Raw genomic sequence first — 23870 nt, 5'->3', positions numbered from 1 at the left:
ATGTTGGGGGCGTCGAGGATGTTTTGCCTGCCTCATGCAGTGCCATTATCCATTTGCATCACGCGATACGAGATGACACAATTCATTTGCTAAGGCCGCCTCATACATCGTTCTTTTGACAAGGAGCAGCGTCTCGATGACTTATACTTCTCGATGCTGGTCGATTCCTCCAGCACTTGGTCGATGGGATCAAACCACTTGGACCTCCTCTGGGCGATGTTTACATTGTTGGCCAAGCCGGATGTTACTCTGGGCACGCCAGCTCTAAGCGATGGGGTTGCGATAAACGGCACGCGTTGAGAGCAATAGACTGTCACACCTGCCTACCTTGTCCAGTAGCCTACGCCTCTAGCAGGGATTCCACCATTCTGCATGCTCGGACCCCACATTCAGTGGAAGTACGTACCGCCCAGCAGACCTTCAAGGTTTAGACATTGAGCACACTGGCTACATCGAGCCCACAAGACTGCAGGAAGCATGATACCTCAGGCACACGTTCCAAGCCGACTGGTACTGCCATGAACCCAAACATACGATGGCCTTTGTCGCAAGCTCATCGGTAATCCCGCACCATCAGCCGGGGCTGAGCTCGCCTCACGGTGACCGATCTGAGCCACTAAATGATCATGTAGAGGTGGACTCATCCACACGCAGCAGCGGGTGGGCTTTCACGTCGAGCAGTTTGAACAATCAGACCGGACGACGAGGTGCATATTGAACACAATGATTCATCGGCTTCTAGCTAACGACGCAAGAAAGATCTACAGCGAAGACCGCGGCCACTTAGCGAGCCTCTGTTTGCGTGCGAGATAAACACACCATCCGAGGCGGGTCGTGCTACCCGGACAGATCTCAAAGCTATTAAGGAACTGGATAGTACAGCTTCGCCTCCAGTACCATTACAAACGGAGATCACGACCTTTAAGAAAAGGCTGACCGACATCATTGTGCCGAAGAGATCGGATGCCTTCGACATCCGAAAACATGCAGTCAACCCAGTTTTGTTTGTGCGACGGTGGGCACAGACGCGTTTACCAAGCGATAGTTCTACATCACAGATTCCGAATAGACTTAGGGAAGCTAGACGTCGATCGTATCTTCGAAGGTATTTCCTACCAGAGGTTGAGATTGAGAAGATCGTTACGAGCGCGGTAGTGCAGCGAGAGCTCTCGAACTCGAACTATTCGAAATTCGGAAGAATAGGGAAACAGCGCTTGAGCATTGACGATGGCACGCCGTACGTTAAGATCCTCACGGTCCTCTACCTTATGAAGCAGCCATCGAAGATCAGACTTTTTATCAAATCTGGTGTCTGCGACAAACACCTTCCGCTTGAGAGAGATCCACATTCCGACAGACTGGACGGCTCTTATTCGCTGATAAGCAGACACGACTCAAAAGCTGGTCCTATTTCGTTCAAGAGGCAGGACTACGCCGAAGAATTTCTAGAGCACCAATGGAGTGTTCTTGTGCCGATTTTTATCGGCGCCGATGGTGCTGCCATCCCTCATGTTGATCTCGACTCTGAAACAATCCTGCCATTCTTAACCTGCACCGAGGTTCCAAAACGAGGAGGATCTAGTAGAGTTTTTGAGACCGAAATTCATCCCGAACATGATCGTCTAGACAAGATGAAGGTACGTTATAATGTTTTTTCCAGCTGTAAGGTGTGAGGAACGCTGACAGTGTCCGCATCAGGGTAATGGCAATATTTACGCCATCAAAGCCTTGAGATCAAGCGACAAAAAGGATTTCAGACGAGAAGCCACCATTCTCACCAAGCTAAGCGATAGTAAACACGCTCACGATCACCTTGTCACTCTATTAGCTACTTATGAACACGATGGGGTTTATCATCTCATCTTCCCATGGGCAGAGCTCGATTTGTTCGACTTTTGGAGGCAGCGTACGCCCGAGGTCGAGGAGATGGGTACATGGGTTATAGACCAATGCCTTGGCCTTGCCGCTGGACTGAACAGTGTGCATCGGTACGCCACTCTCTCTGGCGCCATCTTGAATTACGGCTCAGACCCACCGGTGCGGAAGGCGGTCGGGAGGCAGCAACAATTTGGGTCAGTTGAGAATACGAGCCCAACCCGGGTGATGAGAAATTTATTCGGTCGTCATGGAGATCTCAAGCCGGAAAACATTCTCTGGTATCCAGACGACGTGACTCCAGGCGGCCATGGTATTCTCAAGATCACCGATTTCGGAGTTGCTCGTTTTAGCACGGAGAATTCTTGGGACACGAGGCGGACTGGACGCATGCCGAATTCAGAAACATATCGCTCGCCTGAGATGGAGCTCGACGGCGTTCTCACCAGTGCATGTGATGTATGGGCTCTTGGATGTGTATACCTGCAGTTCATTACGTGGTATCTTGGGGGGCGTAAACTGGTTGAACGATTTGGCGAAAGGCGTCTGGCGAGCGATCCCTTTATGGCAGACATACCTAGTGACACGTTCTTTTCTATATACTTCGAGGCAGGAGTGAAAAGAGCCAAAGTCAAGTCTGCAGTCATCGAGGTCAGTCTATTGAATTGACTTTCCATACTAAACCCACTAAACTACGATGGGTACTAAGATGGAACATTGCTTATCACTAAACTGCTCCAGGTTATGGATGAATTGAGAGAGCATCGACGCTGTACCGTTGAGTTCAGGGAGTTCCTCGACTTGATCAAAGAGGACATGTTGGTGGTCCAAGAGCAAGAGACTCCAGAGGTCCAACGCGGCATTCCAGTGCTTCGAAAAACTCTATCAGAGTCAGCTAGCACCCATAGATTGGGCAACTTGCGACGAAAGAGCTGCGGGGACGTGTTCCGCAGCCTGGGCGAGATCAAGCCCCGCTACGACCTGGAAGGAGATTTGACGAGGCGCGACACTCTCGATCCGATTTCACCCATAACTCCACGTAACCATGTGTGGCCTAAACCAGAGCCACCGACCGACAGGAACTTCTTGTCTCGCGGATTGACCTTTGGCTGACAAGGCCCGGTCTTCAAGTCAATGACGATCAGGATAAGCTATGGTGTACCGTGCTGGGGAAGAAGGGAATTGTGCGCAGCTTGCCATTTGCCTAATGTCAGTCAGCACGACGGCTTGGCCTTTCCATGCAAGAGATATTTCGATACGTACGATTTATCTCGTTGTTTTGTTGTCCTTTGCCCTTTGCCCAAGGATGAAGTGGGGCAGTGGCCCGACAGTACCCGCAGGCAAGCATCTCCGCATGTAACGGCAACTTCAACACTAGGCAACAGCAAGTGACACCGAGATAGGACGCAGAAAGGAAGACAAGGAAAGAATCCGTCGCACGATCAGCATAAAGTTCATCGAACGCAGCTCACCAAGTTCCCGGACAATCGAATTCGGCCCTTCTCTCAACCAGCATGACTTTCACCGTCCTCTCCGACGCCGACATCCAAACTCTCCTCGACAACATCTCTCCATCGGACGTCCAGAACCTCGCATCAGCACTCAATCAAGCCCTTACGGAATACTCATGTAACGATGAAGTTCCCTACCAACCACATCGCGCGCATGTCGCGCGACCAAATGGCCAAGTCAGCCTCTTCATGCCAGCAACAACACCATCATCTATCGGTGTGAAGATAGTCGGTGTCGCACCATCTCAAGCCCCACCACCAGGAGAGAAGCCTAAGCCTGCACTCAGAAGTGTACTTACGATATGCGATGAGCTAGGACAGGCACTAGGCGTGTTAAATGGGGCAGAATTGACGGCGTTCAGAACAGCGTTGGGGAGTATGCTGCTGTATCGGTACCGGAAGAACACCAAGAACATCGTGGTATTTGGAGCTGGTAAGCAGGCTGAGTGGCATATTCGCCTTGCTGTCCTCCTGAAAGGAGATGATATCCGGAAGATTACTGTTGTAAACAGATCAAGTGCAAGAGCGAAGGAACTCCTTGATTCACTGGCACAATCCAAAGTTGGCGAACATATAAAGATGGAGCTTTTCGACGACAAGAAAGACGGGCTGGAAAAATTGGTCACAGAAGCAGATGTCATGTTCTGCACAACACCCAGCACATCTCCGCTGTTCCCGGCTTCGTACCTTACATCGGACGCTGGCCTTGCTAAGTCTCGGTATATCGCTGCAATCGGGTCTTACCGTCTAGACATGCAAGAGATTGATCCAGAGCTACTTAAGAATCTCAGCAACCCTTCCGGTTCTTTTGCCTCTCAGGTCTACCAAGAGTTGATCACTGTTGATAGCATCAAAGGATGTATGGACGAGGCTGGTGAGCTAGTAGCAGCGGGATTGAAGCCAGAGCAGATGCTTGAGGTGGGGAAGGTGGATGGGCTCAGGAAAGATGACGACGTGCAGAAGTGGCTTGAACAGGGGTTTGTTGTGTATAAGAGTGTCGGCGTGGGTATTATGGATATCGCGATTGGCAAGGCTTTGATGGAGTTGGCCGCGCAGAAGGGAGTGGGCGTGCATTTGGATAGTTTCTGAGACATTCAGACAGTGGAAAATATCGACTGGCATGGCAATTGCATCTTTAACAGATATAAGAGCAAATTCTCACATTCTCAAACCTTGAGATATGCCGTTCTTAGTTGGATAAGTAGGAAATCTCAATGGCCCGCATGCTGAAAGTCGCGGCGCGGAAAAGAGCAAGGATTCGGCGGCAGTGACGCGCGCCGATTTTTTTCTAAAAGTTCCCCCTCCCCCGCCATGTGAACGCGCCCGCGATCGCTCTGGTCTTCGGACACCCGCGATTACGATTCCCAGAAAGCGACTCGGCGTCACACACGATGGCGTCTAACGAGGACCCCTATCTCATCCTGCCGGGCTCGTCCGCCTTCTCCGACTTCCGCCTGCAGCGCCTCGCCCAGGCCATTGGCGCGACCGAAGTGCGCTCGCTGTGGGTGCACTTTGTCAACCCCCTCAAGCAACTCGCCGACGATGAGTTGAAGACGCTGCAGCAGATCCTGCACTACGGCGAATACCCCAGCAGCGACGACCGCCTCGCCCAGGTCCTCCTCGACGCTGTCAACCGCGGCGGCGAGCCTCGCGACGACAAGACGGTCCTCTTCTACGTCTGCCCGCGCGCCGGCACGATATCGCCATGGAGCTCCCTCGCCTCCATGATCGCGCGCACCTGCACGCTCGAAGGCGCAGTCAAGCGCATCGAGCGCGGCATGGTCATCGCCGCCACCTTCGACCGCGCCCTCGAAGTCGACGAGATCCCCAACCGCGACCATCTCTACGACCGCATGACGCAGACCATCAGCCGCAGCGCCCCGAACCTCGACGCCATCTTCGGCCAGGGCGAGCCTGCGCAGGCCACGACCATCAAGTTCGACGAGTACAACAGCGCCCATGCCGCCCTCGACCACGCCAACCGCGAGCTGGGTCTGGCCATGGACAAGTCGGAGATTGAGTACCTCGTAGAGGCATACACACAAGAACTCAAGAGGGGCCCAGTCGACGTCGAGTTGTTCATGTTCGCCCAGGTCAACTCGGAGCACTGCCGCCACAAGCAGTTCAACGCCGAGTTCACCATTGACGGCATGCGCAAGCCCATGTCGCTGTTTGGCATGATCCGCAACACCCACCAGAAGAACCCCAAGCACGTTGTCAGCGCGTACAGCGACAATGCTGCTGTCTTGAACGGCGAGGAGGCTAGCTTTTGGGCACCCAACGACCTCACGGGCGAATGGCACGGCACCAGAGAGACGGTACACATCCTCTGCAAGGTCGAGACGCACAACCACCCGACTGCGGTATCGCCCTTCCCCGGAGCCGCCACGGGCTCTGGCGGCGAGATCCGTGACGAGGGAGCCGTCGGGCGTGGATCTAAGCCAAAGGCTGGACTGGCGGGCTTCACCGTCTCCGACCTGAACATCGAGGGCTTCGAACGCCCATGGGAGCTGAAGGACGTCGGAAAGCCTGCGCACATCGCCAGCAGCCAGGACATTATGCTCGAGGCCCCAATCGGCAGCGCCCAGTTCAACAACGAGTTCGGCCGCCCATGCACCACCGGTTACTTCCGCACCATGCTCATGCGCGTCTTCACAAACGAGAAGGAGTCGGAGCTGCGGGGCTACCACAAGCCTATTATGCTGGCAGGTGGTGTGGGCACCGTCAGGCCGCAGCATGCGCTCAAGGACCCTGACGTTGTACCCGCTGGCTCGCACCTTCTCGTTATCGGTGGACCTGCCATGCTTATCGGTCTTGGTGGCGGCGCAGCTTCCAGTATCCAGTCCGGCGAAGGAAAGGTCGACCTTGACTTTGCCAGTGTGCAGCGAGGCAACCCCGAGGTGCAGAGGCGCGCGCAGGAAGTCATTGACGCGTGTCGCTCTATGGGCGACAAGAACCCCATCCTCTTCATTCACGACGTCGGAGCTGGCGGTCTGTCCAACGCACTGCCCGAGCTTGTTCACGACTCTGGTCTCGGCGCCATCTTCGAGCTACGCGAGATCGACAATGTTGACAAGAGCATGAGTCCACTGCAAATATGGTGCTGCGAGGCCCAGGAGCGTTATGTGCTTGCGGTCAGCCCTGACCAACTAGACTTGTTCAAGCGCATCTGCCACCGTGAGCGATGCGGTTACTCCGTCGTCGGCAAGGCTACCAAGGAGCAGCGTCTAGTGTTGAACGACAGGGACTCCAAGGAGAACCCTACACCCATCGATCTTCCAATGGCCACACTTTTCGGAAAGCCACCAAAGATGTCCCGCATTGTCGAGAGCCGCAAGTTGAGGCTCCCTGCCTTTGACAGCAGCTTGTCAATGTACATTCCCGACACACCCAAGGATGGCTTGATCGCCGAAGCCGTTGACCGAGTTCTCACCCTACCAGCCGTAGGCTCCAAGTCCTTCTTGATAACCATTGGAGACCGCACCGTCGGTGGCCTTACTGTCCGTGATCAGATGGTTGGCAAATGGCAGGTCCCAGTAGCCGATGTATCGGTAACAGCTACATCGCTGCTGGCTGGTGTTAGGATTGGCGAGGCTATGACTATGGGCGAGAAGCCTACCCTGGCGCTCATCTCGCCGGCCGCATCTGCCAGAATGGCAGTCGCAGAGTCTTTGATGAACATTGCTGCAGCAAGCCTCTTCGACAGGCTATCGAGAGTCCGACTCTCGGCCAACTGGATGTCTGCAAGCAGTCATCCTGGAGAGGGTGCAGCCTTGTACGAGGCCGTCGAAGCTATCGGAATGGATCTCTGCCCTAAGCTTGGCATATCTATTCCCGTCGGCAAGGACTCGATGAGCATGAAGATGAAGTGGTCCGACAACGGCGAGGCCAAGGAAGTCACAGCACCCATGTCGCTTGTCATCACTGCATTTGCCCCTGTCAACCGCACAGATCGAACATGGACACCTGCCCTGGAGAGAGTTGAGGATGTCGGTGAAACCGTCCTGATGTTCGTCGATCTAGCAGCAGGCAAGAAACACATGGGCGGTTCTGCCCTAGCACAAACATTCGGACAGATCGGCGATGAAGCACCCGATGTTTACGACGCCGATATCATCAAGGACTACTTTGACGCGATCGAACAACTTCATGAGTCGGATATCGTGCTTGCATACCATGACAGGTCCGACGGTGGTCTTTTCACAACCCTTGTTGAGATGGCCTTTGCCGGCCGATGTGGTATCGAGGTCATGCTCGACGGCATCGCGGCGTCAAGCGAACCCAAGGATGTTCTGGAAACACTATTCAACGAAGAGCTCGGAGCTGTCTTCCAGATCAGGAAGAAGGACGAAGTTGCCTTCAACCGCTGCTTTGCCACCTGCGGGCCGCCTCCAGGTATGATCAAGAAGATTGGTCGCGTACCTGAGGCCACAAAACAAGACATCTCTTTCTACGTCGGCACCCAGAATGTTTATCGCAGCACACGCCAGAAGCTCCAGCAGCGCTGGGCAGAGACCTCGTACCGCATGCAAAAGCTCCGAGACAACCCTGCTTGCGCCGACGCCGAGTTCAAGAACATCCTCGACGACAAAGACCCAGGCCTGTCGTACAACCTCAACTTCAAGCCTGCCGAAAACATTCTGCCCTTCATGTCGAACCTCAAGTCACCTTTTACCGCCAAGCCTCGCGTAGCCATTCTTCGCGAGGAAGGTGTAAATGGCCAAGCCGAGATGGCATTTGCTTTCCACCAGGCCGGTTTCACTGCCATCGATGTACACATGACCGACATCATCTCTTCGCGCGTATCGCTCGCTGGCTTTGTGGGTATAGCAGCCTGCGGTGGTTTCTCCTACGGTGACGTGCTTGGCGCAGGCCAAGGGTGGGCAAAGTCTGTCCTCTTGCACCCCAACACACGCAAGGAATTCCAGACGTTCTTCGCGCGCCCAGATACTTTTGCCCTTGGTGTCTGCAATGGTTGCCAGTTCATGAGCAAGTTGAAGGAGTTGATCCCTGGTGCGGAGCTATGGCCTAGCTTCGAGCGTAACGCGTCTGAGCAATACGAAGCGCGTGTCTGCATGGTCGAGGTGCTCGATCCCAAGGGACCCAACACACCGCCATCTGTCTTCCTGCACGGCATGGCTGGATCCAAACTTCCCATCGTCACCGCGCACGGCGAGGGACGCGCTCACTTCTCCAAATCTGCTTCCGCAGTTTCGAGCCCACAGGCGCTTTACAACGAAAACCTTGTGTCGTTCCGCTACGTCGACAACTATGGAAAGCAAACCGAGACATACCCATACAACCCGAACGGCAGTCCAATGGGTATCAGTGGTGTGAGGAGTACCGATGGTCGGGTATTGGCGATGATGCCGCATCCCGAACGCACTATCTTGAAGGAGGTTGGAAGCTATATCCCACGAGATGTAGAAGGATGGGGCGAACTTGGCCCGTGGTCACGCATGTTCAAGAGTGCTAGGCGATGGGTCGGCTAGAGCACGCTTGACGAGAGACGCGATTAGGTATGCATGGATTGGTTGGCGTTTAGGGAGGTTACTATAGGCATTTACGATACGGAAATGATAGATTTACAAGCATCCAAACGATTGTTCACCAGAGGCGAGGTGTGTTTTTACTTCGTACATCGTGTTAGGCATCCACTTTGCCAAGGAAATGCACAACAGGGGACTCTCCATCCTCGTACAACAAGCAAATCTGCAATCAGCTGTCTCAGTCAATAGATCTGGGTCAAGATGGGCGGATTTCTCTCAATTCTGCGAAACACAGCCAAGGCTCTTATCGCAGCAGCTTCTCTCTTAAGAGCTTTGTCAACCGAGTTCGATCAAGCTCTGAAGCGTGCATCACAACCCCCGGGTCTTCCGGTCCCCAAGCCATCCGAATCTTACTGGCTCGGCGACCCTCCACACCCTGCACTATGCGACGCAAGTTCGTCCAAACTGCCGGAAACTGTGGATGTGGCCATCATCGGTTCCGGGATAGCTGGCGCTGCTGTCGCGCGGTCGTTATTACACGAGCGACGCCGTCGCAATATCCGCACTACTGAGAAAGTGGTGGTCCTCGAAGCTCGACAGCTATGCAGCGGTGCAACTGCTCGGAATGGCGGCCACATCAAACCTTCAGTGTACGAAAGCTTCTCTCGATTCAGCAAGCTGTTGCCAAAAGACCGTGCCGCTGCTCTAGCGCGCTTTCAGCTTCTGCACGTCAAGTACTTGACAGAATTATGTGAAAGCGAAGGCATTGAGTCTGCCGAAGCTCGAAAGGTCGAGACTGTGGACTTTTTTCTGGATGACGAAAGTTTCTCCAAGGCTGTCGCTGATGTCGAGGAGTTGAAGAAATGGTTGCCTGAGGTTGAGATTGCGGTGTGGAAAGATGAAGTACAAAAAGTTCGATGACACCCTGACGTGACTAGCAAAGGAACTTCCCGATGCTGACGAAAATAGAAATTCGGCGTCAACAACAGCGTCGTCGGTGCTTTGTCATACGAAGCAGGCGCTATCTGGGCATACCGATTCGTTGCATCTATCTGGAACGGCCTTCTCAATGACTTCCCTGATACACTCTCTATCGAGACAAACACTCCCGTAGAGTCAATCAGCATCCCAGACACGGCGCCTGAAGACTTCCCATACGCTGTACAAACTACCCGAGGAACGATATTCGCCCGCCACATAGTCCACGCCACCAACAGTTTCGCAAGCCACCTTGTCCCAGGGCTACGCAGCAAGATCGTGGGCGCACGAGCCCACATGTCCGCGCAGCAACCAGGACAAACATTCCCATATGCTGACGGTATGCGCTCATGGAGTGTAGTCTACGGCGAGGGTTTCGACTACGTCACTCAACGGCCACCAGCCACCAGTGGTTCCAAAGGAGATCTGATGATCGGAGGCGGCTTCGTGCGATCGCTGAAACAAGGTATCGATCAAGTCGGTCGGTATAACGATGGCCCTCAACTCGACCCATTGACCGCCGCACACATCACGGGTGTCTTTCCAGCAGTTTTCCATCCCAAATGGGGTGCTGGTGCAGAGTTGAAGCAGATGTGGTCTGGCATCATTGGTTTGACTGGCGATTACATGCCATTCGTCGGTCGCTTGGATGCAAAGCTAACGGGCCGGGATATCAAAGCACGAAAACGCGTGGCGTCTGACAAGGACTCGTGCGGGGAGTGGATTGCTGCGGGCTTCTCGGGAGAGGGCATGGTGTGGGCCTGGCTTTCGGGTGCTGCTCTTGGTATCATGATTGCTGGTAGTGAAGAAGAGGACTTACCTGAAGCTCCGGGGAGACCGGGTGGCAAGTTATCGGAATGGTTTCCGAAAGAGCTCTTGGTGTCAAAGGAGAGGATGCGCAGCGCTGATGTTAGTAACCTGGCCAATTAGTTGTCAGAAGCAAGGCTATGGTTTGTCGATATATGTCGATGGATTTACGAAAACTTCTTTTATGACGATCGATTGTGTACTGGGCTCTATGATGCTATGAGACTCTCATCTAGTTACAATTCCTCTATTCCCAACGCTGTCGATTGCTTCATTGTCATGTATTTCAAATGTAGGATGCTTCAGTTCAAGCAGCCTCTTTCTCTACATCTTTTGACGCTTGTTTTGCTGGCTTTCCCGCACGTTCTTTGATGCTCCTCCATTCCACCATCAACGCTCCAATGATGGTGCAAGCGCTGAGTGCTGCTGCTAGCAGGAACGTCCGAGTTATTGAGTAGCTGTACGCCGATACCACCGTATCGATCTCGTTCGCCGCTACCACTTTTCGGAGGTCTGTTGCACCGGTGTTGATGATGAGTTCAGTATCGAGTTTGGAGTTTCCCGATAGTTGCTTGACGAGCTGAGTCGAGAAAAGATTTTGTCCAACAGCAAGGAAGATAGCACCACCCTGTTGATTTAGGAAGAAGACTATAGGTTTACGAAGTCAGCGTATGTTCAACATGCAATTCTTACAGAGAAACTTACTCATCGCCATGCCGAGGGAAACATCTGAGCGCGGCAGAATAGTCTGCGGCACCAAGTTCGCTGTTTGAGCCCCAAAGCCAAGCCCGCACCCGTAGAAGATCTGATAACCAATCCATTGACCAGCGCTCGAATCCGGCGTAAGTGTAGAAAGGAGGCCACTGGCGATTGATGCGACAACGGCCGAAAGGAGCATAGCAGGGACATAATATCCGATCTTCTGAGTTATCACTGCTGTAACAATGCCGAAGACAATAAGCGATGTGCACAACGGTATCGTGCGTACACCGGCCTGCATGGCAGACTGGCCCTGGGCTGCCTGGAACCAAATGGCGATGTAGTATACAGTGTTCATCATACCGCCGGCGAGGAGAAAGATGAACAGCATAGCACCGCCCATCGAACGGTTCAAGATGACCCGAGGCGGGGCCATGGCTGTATCCGGCATCGTAAACTCCACAACCAGGAATGCGATGAAAGTAATTGCAAATGTGACGAGCAGGCCGATGATCCTCGGTGCTGACCAGGCATCGGTCGTACCTCCCCACTGAAGAGCGAGGATAAGGCATACCATGGATGGTACGAAGAATAGAAGACCTATTGGGTCGAGGCGCTTGAGCTGAGCGAGAATGGACAGCTTCTCTTTAGGCGTGGAAGGAAGATCCAGAAAGAAGAATATGCATGCGAACGTCAAGGCACCGATGGGGAGATTTATGTAGAAGCACCATCTCCACGTCAAGGTACTATTTGCGTGTTAACCGTGACTCACGAAGAAAGCTGGGAGACTTACGGGTTGTCCGTAAAGGTACCCCCAACGAAAGGCCCCAACACAGATGACACTCCAAATGCGAGACCGAGAAAAGAAGTGAAGATGGGTCGCCTTCGCAATGGCACGAGAGGTACAATGATCATGACCGCACCACATTGAAGTCCAGCTGCACCAATACCAGCGATTGCGCGACCGATGATGACTTCAACGAGGGTCAGCGAGTGCATCATCTCGCGATTCGGTGGATTACTCACGAACAACAGAAGTAGGTGCGGCCCCACACAATGCACTGCCAACTTCGAACAGGAAGACAGACACCAAAAACGTCGATTTAGTATCGTAAAGCTGGTATATTTTGCCGAAGAGTGGATTGAAGATTGCGCACGTAAGCATATAGCCACTACCATACCAGCCTATGTCCGCGATAGTGCCGTATGTGTTTGTGATTGCCGGTATAGCAGTAGCTAAACAGTGTCAGTAAGGACTGAAGACGGAGCAACTTCGCGTACCAATGATCATGCGGTCGAGGGCGACAAGGAAGAAGGCCAGATAGATCGAGATGATGACGAGCCAAAACTTGAGCGTTTTGGGCTTATAGTTCTCCTCGGAATCTGCGTACTCGTTGCCTCCAGAGGCTGAAGGTGAGGCATCCTTTCTAAGCTCTTCGTGCAAACTAGCGGGATGGGCCATTGTTGTAGTCCCAACTTGAGATGTTGTAGTCATGGCGTAAACTTCGGAATAGGCGCAGTGGGGTTCAGTGGGAAACTTGAGATTGGATATACTAGAACATTGTCAAGAGAAGCTTGGCTGTTATATGTACATTCGGTATGTGCAACGTCCCGAATGGTGTTTTGCAATACAATCCCGTTCGGGGAGTAGAAATGTCCGACATGGAAGCGGTCTACGCAAACATTGGAAGCGAACTTCGACCCGTTGCAGGGTAATGAGTGATCCAGGACGGGTTGGGGATACTAGAGTTTCTCCGAACGCATACTAACGATTTGATGTGTTGTGACGATTCAATGTCCTGAATGCCCAGAGTTGCCCGGTGTTCGGTGGGAGAGAGATCACGTGATGGGCTCGGGGATTAGATCTGACCGAGAGGCTGGCCGCACTTTACTCAGGCGTCGGTGCGCGTCATCACGCCCTTGCGGATCGAACCTCAAGTCCAGACATCGGAGGTGGTAAGCGTGAATAAACGCGAAGATTGCGGAGATGTTGGGATGGATGCCATCCCGTCACTGCTGAAACAAGAGAAAGAAGTGGCTGTGGTTGACGAACGCGACTGAAGCGGGAAGTGCGGTTTACGTAAGCCTCACGCGTCGTGATGGTGGCATCGAGCCTGGGCACCCTCTTGCGCCGGCCTGCCTGCCTGCTATCCTGCGAACCGCCCTCTTCGTCGCAAGGACCCATATTTCTCACATGAAGCCACAATGCTCTTCCGTTGCAGTCAGCCCGGGGATAAGCAGAGCCAGGCGAGCGCCTCGCGTCTGGTTGCCTGGCTACCTGGTTAGCGCCTGCCTCGCCACCTGCTCTGTGGTGGCCTTTTCCACTCCGCGCTCGCATACCTGATCAATACCGCTGTCACGAAAGCGAGCTCGTTCCCTTGACATGTCGTCTGATATACCCACACCTGAACTCAGCGCTGATGCACTGTCTCCATTAGCGCATGCAAGCAAGTCTCAGCGCGTGCTTTCGTGCGTGCTATGCGCGCAAAGAAAGGTCAAATGTGACCGGGCTTTTCCTTGCTCAAACTGCAAGAAGGCGGGTGTGCAATGCATTTCCGCAGCGACGCAACCGCGGCAACGACGTCGCAGATTTGCCGAACGGGAGCTGCTTGAGCGTCTTCGCCACTACGAAGACCTCTTGAAGACGAACGGCATTGCCTTCCAACCCTTACATGCATCTTCGAACTTATCCACAGGGCCCCACGAAAGTAACGTCAGTCGCGGTCAGGAGATTTCCAGAGCTCAATCGTCCACCATATCAGATACCGACAACACCCAACCCAAGTACGCAGAAACTGTAGCACTTGAAAGAGACACTACTAACTGTACTAGGAGTTTTTGGCTTGCCTTAAACCGATTAGCATACGATGCTGATGACGACGGCAGCGACGACGATTCCGAGAACAGCGGCTCTTCGCAACACGCATTACAGCAAGCGCAGATTGTGCAAGCCTGGGACAACCTCTATTCGCAGAAACTACACCGTAACGAAGATCTCTTGTTCTGCTCGCGTAGTACGGCCGTCGACCTATCAGTTCTCCATCCCCCACAAAGCCAGGTGTTCAAACTTTGGCAACTGTACCTTGAGAATGTCGATCCATTATTGAAGCTCACCCATACGCCTACCCTCCAGCCACGCATCATCGATGCCGCTAGCGACATCTCACATATCGATCCACATTTGGAGGCCCTAATGTTCTCCATCTATTGCATGGCTATTTTCAGCCTCAATCAGGAGCAGTGTCAATCATGGTTTGGTAGGCCTAAGCCGGACCTGATCAGATCTTACCAGTTGGGTGCAAGGGAGGCGCTGCTCAATTGTAACTTCTTGAAGTCTAACGATCGAGAATGCTTGACAGCCCTTCATCTCTACCTGGTCTCACTCAAACCAGACACAGACCCACGGTCATTGTCTTCGATGCTAGGGGCTGCTGTTCGCATTGCTCAGCGAATGGGTATCGATGCCGAATCTGCCAATTCCAGACATTGCGTGCTAGAGGCCGAATTGCGCAGAAGACTATGGTGGTCTCTCTCACTCTTTGACAACAGGATGTCTGAAATGACCGAGAGCAAGTCCACTACATTAATCCCGACATGGGATTGCAAAGCGCCGCTCAACGTCAACGATTTCAACTTACGAGTCGAGACCAAGACCCCTCCTGTTGAGTCTGAGGTGGTTTCCGAAGCCTTGTTTCCAGTCATCCGTAGCCAGATTGGCGAGTTCATTCGTCAAAGCCCATCTCATTTGGATTTCATCAATCCGGCCCTGAAGTCTTTCTCCAAGAAGGCATTTGACGCCTCCTATTCAGGGCTTGACGAGCTTGCCGCTTTTGAGTCAACGATAGAGCAAAAGTATCTTACGCGTTGCGATGCTCAAAACCCGCTGCACTTTCTAACCATGTGGATGGCGCGCGCGTCACTCGCAAAAATCGGATTTGCACAATACCTATCAAACAACTCGAAGGGACTTGCGCAAGGAAGTGAGGAGCAGCGCAACGTTGGTCTTGGATTTGCGCACCGTATGCTTGAGTGCGATACGCTGCTCATGACCTCACCCCTCATAGCAAATTTCCGCTGGGTTGTCTACATGCACTTCCCGTTCCCTGCCTATATTCATCTCGCCCAAGAGTTGAAAATACGCCCACTAGGCCAACTCGCAGATCGATGGTGGCAGGCAATGAGCGAGAACTGCGCCGCTCGGTTGATGGACTTCGAGAAAAAGGACAGCCCGGTGGAGACCAAACCCAACAACCCTTTCTTCACACTCTTTGGGGGGCTTGTTCTACAAGCTTGGTCGGCACGTGAAGCAATAACGTCCGAACAATCGGATCCACCAGCTATCGTGACGCAAATCAGACAAAAGATGGCCCTAAGGGACAAACTAGCGGCAGAGTCGCAATTCCAGACGCCAGGTCTTGATGATCCACAAACGTCCGAGCTCATTAGTTTGGACAGTCTCGGCTCCCAATCGAGCGTTACCCGTGGCAGCATGAATCTGGGCTGTGTAGCTTTCCCCATGGAACAAGCTTCGATGAACTACAATGGCAATCCATGGGATTGGCCAATGCCGGCTTGGGCTGGAATGCCCGGTCAAGGCTGGTGAACCTTCCGTGTTCACGCGTAGATCCTCTTGTTCGATGAGTACCTCATGCGACACGTGATCGTGCCCATAGAAGCCATCGCCAAGACGGGCTGCTCTTTGTATCAATAGACTGACTCGAGCAGTGAGGACCAGGGTGTCTCAGCTGTCACGACAGATTCACCGAGCCTCCCTTTCAGTTTGAGTCAAAAGTCCAGTGCAAGCGCCGCCTTCGTCTCGGCTGACCTAGCCGCATTCACACCAGGATACCCCAATCGCCTTCTGCACTCCGGCCGTTGTGCCGGCAGCCGTCACTTCTTACCTTTCAACGTCATGTATCGCAGCTACAATGGATTGCGTTGCTGAAATTTAGAGTACATTATAAAGCCGGCTTTAAATCGTGTGGATCCGCCACGATACCTCCGATAGAGCTGTTCCTGCAATTCCCATGCGCTGGGAACAGGGGCGGAGTTTTGACGGTGGTTATTCACATGAAGTTCTTTTTTTGTAGATAACGTCTCCCTGATGGGCGCAGGGGTGGGGTGGAGCGTTGGCCTTGGCGTTTCAAGCAGCCTGACATGGAATCGATAATTGCCAGCTGGCGCGTGTAGAACCACCGCCGCAATCCTTCAGCAGGCCGTTCAGGATGTACTGTATGAAATACTGTCAGGTATAGCACTTTGTCGGAGGAAAAGGCACATGTCCCCATGAAAATGTGGGAACTGGGGTCATCGCATCAGCATAACAACTCATTACAACAATGCGACACTCCACATCACGACCCAGGAGCCGAGATCCATCCGATCTTTTGCTTGAGGCGCAGTCAACAGCATGACTCCAGGAACACCGAGCATACCGATAGTGGCATCATCGCTAACCTGCCTGGGTCTCCCGGCCCGCTACCGTTGACATGAACCCCCTGTTAGGTCCGGATCTGGTGCCATTAGCGCTATCGAAGATACTAAAATACGATATATAGGTGAGCATATACAGGGTAGCTACTCACGAACGGTTCCCATCTTGGCAGTACGCTATCCTCTTCGATGCTAGGTCTACAATCCCCTCGTTCGTTTCAATGTTATCCATTTTTGCAAACTCCTATGCGGGTCACCGTTATGGGATCGTGGCTGGGACGGGTATATAGATAGTTGACGCCAGTCCTCCGATTCCTGCCTCAGGCCAGTTGTCTGATTTCACATCCAAGATGCAGGTCCGCACTCTTTTCGCCGTGCTTTCGGCAGCCACTCTTTTACAATTCACCAACGGTCTTAATGCTTGCCCTGGCAACGACGATATTTTTACTGGAGCGGAAGGCATCAGATATCGAGTTTGCCCCGGTACCGACCTTACAGGACCTACGAAATCGATCACGCGCGTTGCTTCGGTTACAGCATGCGCAAAACTTTGCGACAAGAGTATGGACTGCTTCAAGGCAGTGTTCGATACCAAGACGAAAGATTGCCACTTCAAGGATCTTGCCGGCCTGAATTGGGTTGCCAACGATCGCTTCCAGGTCATTCAAGCAGAGCAAGTGAACATCGCTCGCTGCCCTGCTGGCGAATGGACGTATCACAGAAACAGGGTAAGTCTGCTCCCCAGTAGCTTGAGACACGCGGATATTAACATTGCACCGCTAGAAACAATACAGCATCTGCCCTGGCACCGACATCCGCGGACCAAGCGAGAAGGTATGGCAAGGCGTGAACACATTTGATACCTGTGCCTACCTTTGCGCCAACTGGGCCACATGTACCGCCGCTGTCTACGATTCTGCCAAGAAGGCTTGCCACATCAAAGCCGACTCGCGCAGTAACACTTTGATCTGGTCAACCGACAAACGCTTCGATGTAATGCGTCTCAATGTAGCGCCTGCGCCTGCGAAGAATGGTGAATGGTCAGATCTTATCCGCCTGCCCGTCATCCCGGTTGCTGCATATGTCGTCCCGGAATACCCTGTCTCGGAACGTCTTCTCGTATTCTCGAGTTGGGGCGCTGATGCTTTCGGAGGTGCTGGTGGACGCACTCAATTTGCGGACTACAACTTCAACACGTAAGTCATAGTGGTCCAGTATCATCAACGCACGCTAATATTCTCTCAGCGGAGCTGTTTCAGCTCGTACAGTGAGCAACACTCATCACGACATGTTCTGTCCCGCAATGAGCAGTCTTCAGGACGGAAAGCTTCTGATCCAAGGAGGATCTGACGCTTCCGCGGCCAGTCTTTATGATCCAGCATCAAACGGATTCACTCGTGCACCCGACATGTTAGTCTTTTCTAAGTCAATGATATGAACTTCATACTGATGGTACTTAGGAAAATGGCTCGCGGCTACCAATCATCCACGACGACATCCGACAACCGCGTTTTCACCATCGGAGGTGCATACTCTGGTCCACGCAAGGGTAAAGACGGCGAAGTGTACGACCCTGCCACCAACGCCTGGACGGCACTGCCAAATGCGAAGATGAAGGCTATGCTCACGACCGACCATGAAGGCATCTGGCGTGAAGACAACCATGCATGGTTGTTTGGTTGGAAGAACGCCTCCGTTTTCCAGGCCGGTCCAAGCAAGGCCATGAACTGGTACGGTACCAAGGGAACTGGATCGCAAGTCGCTGCTGGTATTCGTGACCCCATTGATGATGCGATGTGTGGAATCTTCGTCATGTACGATGCCACTGCTGGCAAGATCTTGAGTGCTGGCGGCGCGCCTGACTACACCAACGCAGACGCCAACGCTCGGGCCCACATCACTACAATCGGCGAGCCGAACACCCCTGCCAAGGTTGAGCGAGTCGCGGACATGGCCTACCCTCGCGGTTTCTCTAACGCGGTCGTTCTGCCTGACGGAAAAGTTCTCGTAAGCGGTGGTCAGAAACGCTCATTGGTCTTCACCGATACGGATGGAGCTCTCTACCCAGAATTGTTCGACCCAGCCACCAAATCTTGGAAGACTCTAGCACCACAAGCTGTCCCCCGCAACTATCACTCAGTCAGCATCCTGTTAGCCGATGGACGCGTTTTCTCCGGTGGCGGTGGTCTCTGCTACGTCGCGCAGGGAGTTGGCCGCAGCTCCGCCAACTGCAACAAACTCGTCGACCATGCCGATGGCCAGATCTTTTCCCCACCATATCTCTTCAACAACGACGGTACCCCCGCAACCCGACCAGTCATCAGCTCTTTGAGCGCGGAGAGCGTCAAGGTTGGAGGCAAACTGACCATCCAAGTTGAGACGTCTACACCAGGCCTCAAGTTCGCCTTGGTCCGCATCGGCAGCGTCACACACTCCGTCAACACCGATCAGCGCCGCGTGCCTTTGACCAACGTCAAGGGTGATGGATGCAGTTACACTGCTACACTGCCTGACGACAGCGGCATTCTCATCCCAGGTGCCTACTACGTCTTTGTCATGTCGAAGGAGGGAGTTCCTAGCATCGCCCGGACTGTACAGGTCGTACTCCCATGAGTTTACCGTGGCACTGATAGACCCACATACTGGATGTCGCAACGCTCTTTACGCACCACTCGCTTTCATACGTCATCATCACATTAGCCTAACCCATAAGTCTCTCATTTCCCTACATAGTTAGTATATAATGTATATTACAAGATAATGTATACTATGAGTGCAGAGGATGAGCAGTCAGAAGATCATCCTCATGTTAAAAATTCTTCGTATGGATGAGTGATTTACCAGCAAGTTTGCCTGACTTCGCACATCCCGGCAGTTGAGCATCCCCCAAGGATCTAAACCTCATCGCATCTTTCGGCTAATATCCTAAAAGCAACCAGATTGTACTGAACGTATCACCCGTGACAGATGACACATGTGCTGTCAACGTGGGAATGTAGGCTCTAGTCGGGCTAGCTTATAAATTTTGGTGACACTATGCCGGCCGTTAGTTGCCTGACACCGCTCACGAATTGTGTACGTCAGCTTTTGTCAGCCCCTTAACCTGCATATGATTACACCTAAACCAATTGTACGCTCTCAGCAAACCGCAATTCCTAGTTGTCACTAGACGCCCTAGCCCCGCTAACTGTCACTGTTCTTCGGACTCCGAGGCCTGCTAGCGAACTCGACATTTATGACCACAAATTGACACTGTGAGACATAGACACTGGAGAGCTACTACCTACAAGGCCAAATGTGTTTACAATCAGTTTTAGATAGAGTGTTGGCGTTCCATGTGAAAAAGGGCTATACGAAATGTAGGAGGAGGTGGCGCTCACGATGCGCCGAAGCAGAAAGGCGTCATAACATCGATCAGCACGAACAGGGCTTTCACGATCGCAAGACTATCGACTTGAAACGTTCCCTATACTCACGATGAGCGTTGCCAGCATCTCACACATGTCTTGAAGGACTTTTGCCGCTGGGGCTGGCACTAGAGACATAGTAAGCTACGCGTATATAGTACGCAGCCTCGACTTTCACCAGGAGCCCCTATCAAAGCAGTCTCAGAACGTCGTTACTTGAGTCCTCATATTGCAAGAGAGCCATCATGCACTTCTCTCCCCTCCTCTTTAGCGTCGGCGCTCTGGCAGCCACATTTACGGCCAATCCAGCACCCGCACAACTTACAGAAGCACTGCCTGCACTAGATGCAGGAACAGCCGAGCTAGGCCGCGACGCACTATCCGGCAACCTGCCCAAAAACCTTGCCAAGATTTGGATCTTCAGCAACCTCAACTGCGATCAAAACAACGGTCCTGCTTGGAACATCTACGTACTTCCCGGCGAGGACAGATGCATTCCGTATCAGAATGTTGGATCGATCTTCGCGTGGTACGAGTCTGATATCGGGTACGTTCTCAGGTTCTGCTTCAAAGGAGGTAAGCTGACGTGTGGTCTCATTTTTTTTAGGCATTGCACGACTACGATTCATAGTGGTAGTAATTGCAGAGGCAGCAGTATGACGCCGTATAACAAGATGTGCACTAGTGAGTTGTTCGCGTCGCTCAGCGTCTCGTGCCCTAGGGTGTAAGAGCATCGGTCGCATTACTCTCCCAAGTGTATCAAGAGGGGTGTGCCCTTCTGGGAAGATGCTGTAGAAGTGGTCGTTGCGACGAGGAGCAGGTTTCTTCCAGGTGTTCTTCCGTTTCTTCACAAGTAAATCACTCAACAAGGCTCACTATTGTACCGAAACAACTTGATATGGCTTTACGGTACTATGCTAGCCGTGACCCATACCCATCTGTGGAAAAGTCTTCATCCACTGTTCGCAAACCACTGCGCGTGGTAGTCATTCGTCCCCTTCATGAATCCTTCTAAGCATCTCAAACTGCTCTAGTGTGGGAACTTCCAGTCCTCAGGGCCCTCGGGGCCGGGCCAAAAGAATCCGCCATCCTTGTCCCAAGGCTCGTCAAACTCAGAGGAGGAGTCATAGTCCGATACGTGACGGCATCGGTAACAGCGGTCCACGGACTTGTCGAACGGGACTCCGTCCCGGTATGCTGCTGCGCAATCAGCGCAGACGGTGTTCCTGATCCTGTCCATGCAGACAGCGCACTGTGTCCTGAGGAACTCCGATGGCTTATCGGAGGACTTCTTGCAGGTCACTATGCAGCCATGCTGCTCCTTGACCGGGCGTTCGTGCCAAACGATCCTGTCTTTGCCGCTGTGAGCGGCCGTGGAAGTGGCCAAGAGGGCCACGGCGGCGGCGACGGAGAGGAGGAAACGCATCTTTGGTAAGGGTCTGGAGGTCTTAGTTAGTATTAGTAGGGAAAAGGGTTAGGCAAGTAGTACGAGAGTGGTATCGTTTTGAAACTATTTTCCATTAGCCAGTTGTAATAGGTAAAGGGGAAGCTGTTCGTACATTTGCGTGGGGTTGTTCTTCCTAAGACTTGATTGACTTGTGTTGAGACTGGAAGTTACTGCTATATGGTGAGAGGAAAAGGACATGAGAGGAGGGATGTGAAGGCTTTTATATGAAGACGAGTCGAATAGAAATCGCTAGACCTTTGGTAGACTAACGAAATTTCTCTATCGCACTGTTGCAGAACCATGCCTATACATGGACAGAATTAGCATTACCGAGATCTCATAGGAGAACGAAAGCGATTTGCAAGTGGCCTCAGGTCACGAGGATCACCAGCCAATCGTGTGTATGGCGTCGCGAATTCCGGTGAGTTATTCAATGACCTTCAAGACGTGAATCTGGTCGACCCAAGCAATAGGATAATGCGCTTCCCGTAGTTGACAATGGTTCATCGTATGCTGCGTATGTGTGAGGCTCTCATAAGAGACAACCGTTTTTTTTTTCGTTCGTACCTTGGCTCAGGCATCTAGTACCAGAATTCATTGCTTTCGCGAGTGCTCCAATCTAAGGGTAAATTTTGGTATGGACGTAGTTTGGAATAGGTAGGCTTTGAGTGGTTCGTCGGTACCGGTTATCGCGGAACCAGTGAGCCTGGCACAGAACATTATCTGGGACGTACTCGCTGGATCATATACATTGATTCCTAGGGGCCAACAGACCGCTTATACTTGCATGGCGCGATTTAGTGATGAGATACGGCCTCGAGATATGAGCTTCATCGCATGCGCCATGCTCCTAGCTATGCACTATCCTGGCGTAACGTTTGCAGTTCCGTGGCAACCCAAAACGCGTACAGTATAGTCGGAATTCGACATGATGCACCGCTGCTCATTCTATGTACCAGGCCAGGAAGAAAAGAGATATCGAGTATCCCCGTCGAGAGTTGGGCATCGTAGCCAAACCACCAAAGTCATGATGCCTACGCTGTCGTAACGCCTGACACCGGGTATGAATTAGCAAGATTAAACTCAGAGAGCGAAATGATGACGGAAGCGCTCTACGAAAGAGTGATATCGCTACCTTCCCCATTCTGCTCCATCGTAGTATCGTCCCCATCGCCGCCTGCAAGGACCTTGGTCTGAGGCCGGTATCCGTCTGGCGGGCCTACACCAGGTGTGCACGCTGCGACATTGCCATCCTCGTCGACGAACTCGAAGTTGTAGCGGGACAGCAGATGAGGGATCGCCGAAAGTTGTGGTCCGTAGCGCGCGGTATTATCGTAGAGCTCGAACAACGGAACGGCGAGGAGTTTCATGTTCTTTGGAACGCTGAGAACCTCTGCGAAGTATTAGCAATTGTACAAATTGTGGAAGAAACGCGACTCGAGTCGACTTACTGCTACGGGGGAGCTGGATGAAGTACAGCTTCTTGCATTCCTTTGGCCTGGTGACATGCGCAGGGATGAAAGGGTACATGAAGGTCTCGAAGTTGGGCCGCCACCACTGCGCCAGCGTATCGCCAACTACCCACTCGTCGTTTACGCCTTCGCCTGTGAACTGTGTGCCCACTGGTGCGAGGCGCTCGTTCAGCCTCGCCTTGAAGCCCTCAATCTCGTCATCTTCGGCGCGGAGGTAATCGCCAGGTCTGCATGACGTCAGTAAGAATGCAAGATGGAGGATGCGAACACATACAGCTTGAAGAAGGCGTTTGCGATCTGCAACATGAGGATGTGCGGGTGGTTGTGCTCGTGGCAGACCAGGATGCCTTCGCAAGTCCGTCGCATGCCATGCTCCGAGTAGTGCTCTTCTAACCGCTTGAGCCGGGCAAGAACGGACGGATCCTCTTCGGGCTGGCCATCCTTGGTGCCAAATGTGTAGTTGCTTAGAGGGAACAAGCGGATCGTCTTTGGTTGGTTGCCGTTGAAGTCTTTGGGAATGACGGGGCTGCTTCAATTAGCTAATGCAATCAACACAGCTTGTCAGACGTACGGGTATGAGCTCTGGGAAGCTTCCTTGACTATGGTCGACATGGTGGGCGCGAATGGGTCGTGTAAGCGTTGGGTTGCTTGTTGCGTCGCGACAATCGAGCAGTCGCGGCGAGCTTGCAGGGATTCAGGGACTCGCTAGCACGTGATGATGCGCGGACCTGGGGATGCCCCACGGCAGCTGC

At 52.8% G+C, this 23870-nt stretch overlaps 7 protein-coding genes across 7 annotated transcripts; 5 read left to right on the top strand and 2 right to left on the bottom strand.

Moving 5' to 3' along the window:
• Positions 1-3389: 3389 nt before the first annotated feature.
• J4E84_005371 (uncharacterized protein) lies at positions 3390-4475 on the top strand (the record flags this gene model as incomplete). The annotated part of the gene is made up of 1 exon (XM_049387968.1): positions 3390-4475. One exon carries the CDS (start codon positions 3390-3392, stop codon positions 4473-4475), a length of 1086 nt encoding a protein of 361 aa, XP_049244208.1.
• A 302-nt stretch (positions 4476-4777) lies between these two features.
• On the top strand, positions 4778-8878 carry J4E84_005370 (uncharacterized protein; the record flags this gene model as incomplete). Its single annotated transcript, XM_049387967.1, has 1 exon — positions 4778-8878. One exon carries the CDS (start codon positions 4778-4780, stop codon positions 8876-8878), a length of 4101 nt encoding a protein of 1366 aa, XP_049244207.1.
• A 258-nt stretch (positions 8879-9136) lies between these two features.
• Positions 9137-10783, top strand: J4E84_005369 (uncharacterized protein; the record flags this gene model as incomplete). The annotated part of the gene is made up of 2 exons (XM_049387966.1): positions 9137-9787; positions 9845-10783. 2 exons carry the CDS (start codon positions 9137-9139, stop codon positions 10781-10783), a joined length of 1590 nt encoding a protein of 529 aa, XP_049244206.1.
• Positions 10784-10967: 184 nt separating this feature from the next.
• Positions 10968-12821, bottom strand: J4E84_005368 (uncharacterized protein; the record flags this gene model as incomplete). The annotated part of the gene is made up of 4 exons (XM_049387965.1): positions 10968-11308; positions 11366-12105; positions 12153-12333; positions 12641-12821. The coding sequence occupies 4 exons, from the start codon at positions 12819-12821 to the stop codon at positions 10968-10970; spliced, it is 1443 nt and encodes a 480-aa protein (XP_049244205.1).
• Positions 12822-14031: 1210 nt separating this feature from the next.
• Positions 14032-15962, top strand: J4E84_005367 (uncharacterized protein; the record flags this gene model as incomplete). The annotated part of the gene is made up of 2 exons (XM_049387964.1): positions 14032-14072; positions 14192-15962. 2 exons carry the CDS (start codon positions 14032-14034, stop codon positions 15960-15962), a joined length of 1812 nt encoding a protein of 603 aa, XP_049244204.1.
• Positions 15963-17142: 1180 nt separating this feature from the next.
• Positions 17143-19405, top strand: J4E84_005366 (uncharacterized protein; the record flags this gene model as incomplete). Its single annotated transcript, XM_049387963.1, has 4 exons — positions 17143-17520; positions 17576-17988; positions 18038-18202; positions 18253-19405. The coding sequence occupies 4 exons, from the start codon at positions 17143-17145 to the stop codon at positions 19403-19405; spliced, it is 2109 nt and encodes a 702-aa protein (XP_049244203.1).
• Positions 19406-22758: 3353 nt separating this feature from the next.
• Positions 22759-23730, bottom strand: J4E84_005365 (uncharacterized protein; the record flags this gene model as incomplete). Its single annotated transcript, XM_049387962.1, has 4 exons — positions 22759-23039; positions 23098-23345; positions 23393-23644; positions 23690-23730. 4 exons carry the CDS (start codon positions 23728-23730, stop codon positions 22759-22761), a joined length of 822 nt encoding a protein of 273 aa, XP_049244202.1.
• Between the last annotated feature and the right edge of the window lie 140 nt (positions 23731-23870).

The sequence above is a fragment of the Alternaria hordeiaustralica genome (assembly GCF_023758085.1).
Source record: "Alternaria hordeiaustralica strain BMP 2776 chromosome Unknown scaffold_9, whole genome shotgun sequence".
In the NCBI taxonomy this organism is placed as follows: Eukaryota; Fungi; Ascomycota; class Dothideomycetes; order Pleosporales; family Pleosporaceae; genus Alternaria; species Alternaria hordeiaustralica.
The sequence above is the reverse complement of the archived record's forward strand: the minus strand, read 5'-3'. Positions and strand labels throughout refer to the sequence as shown.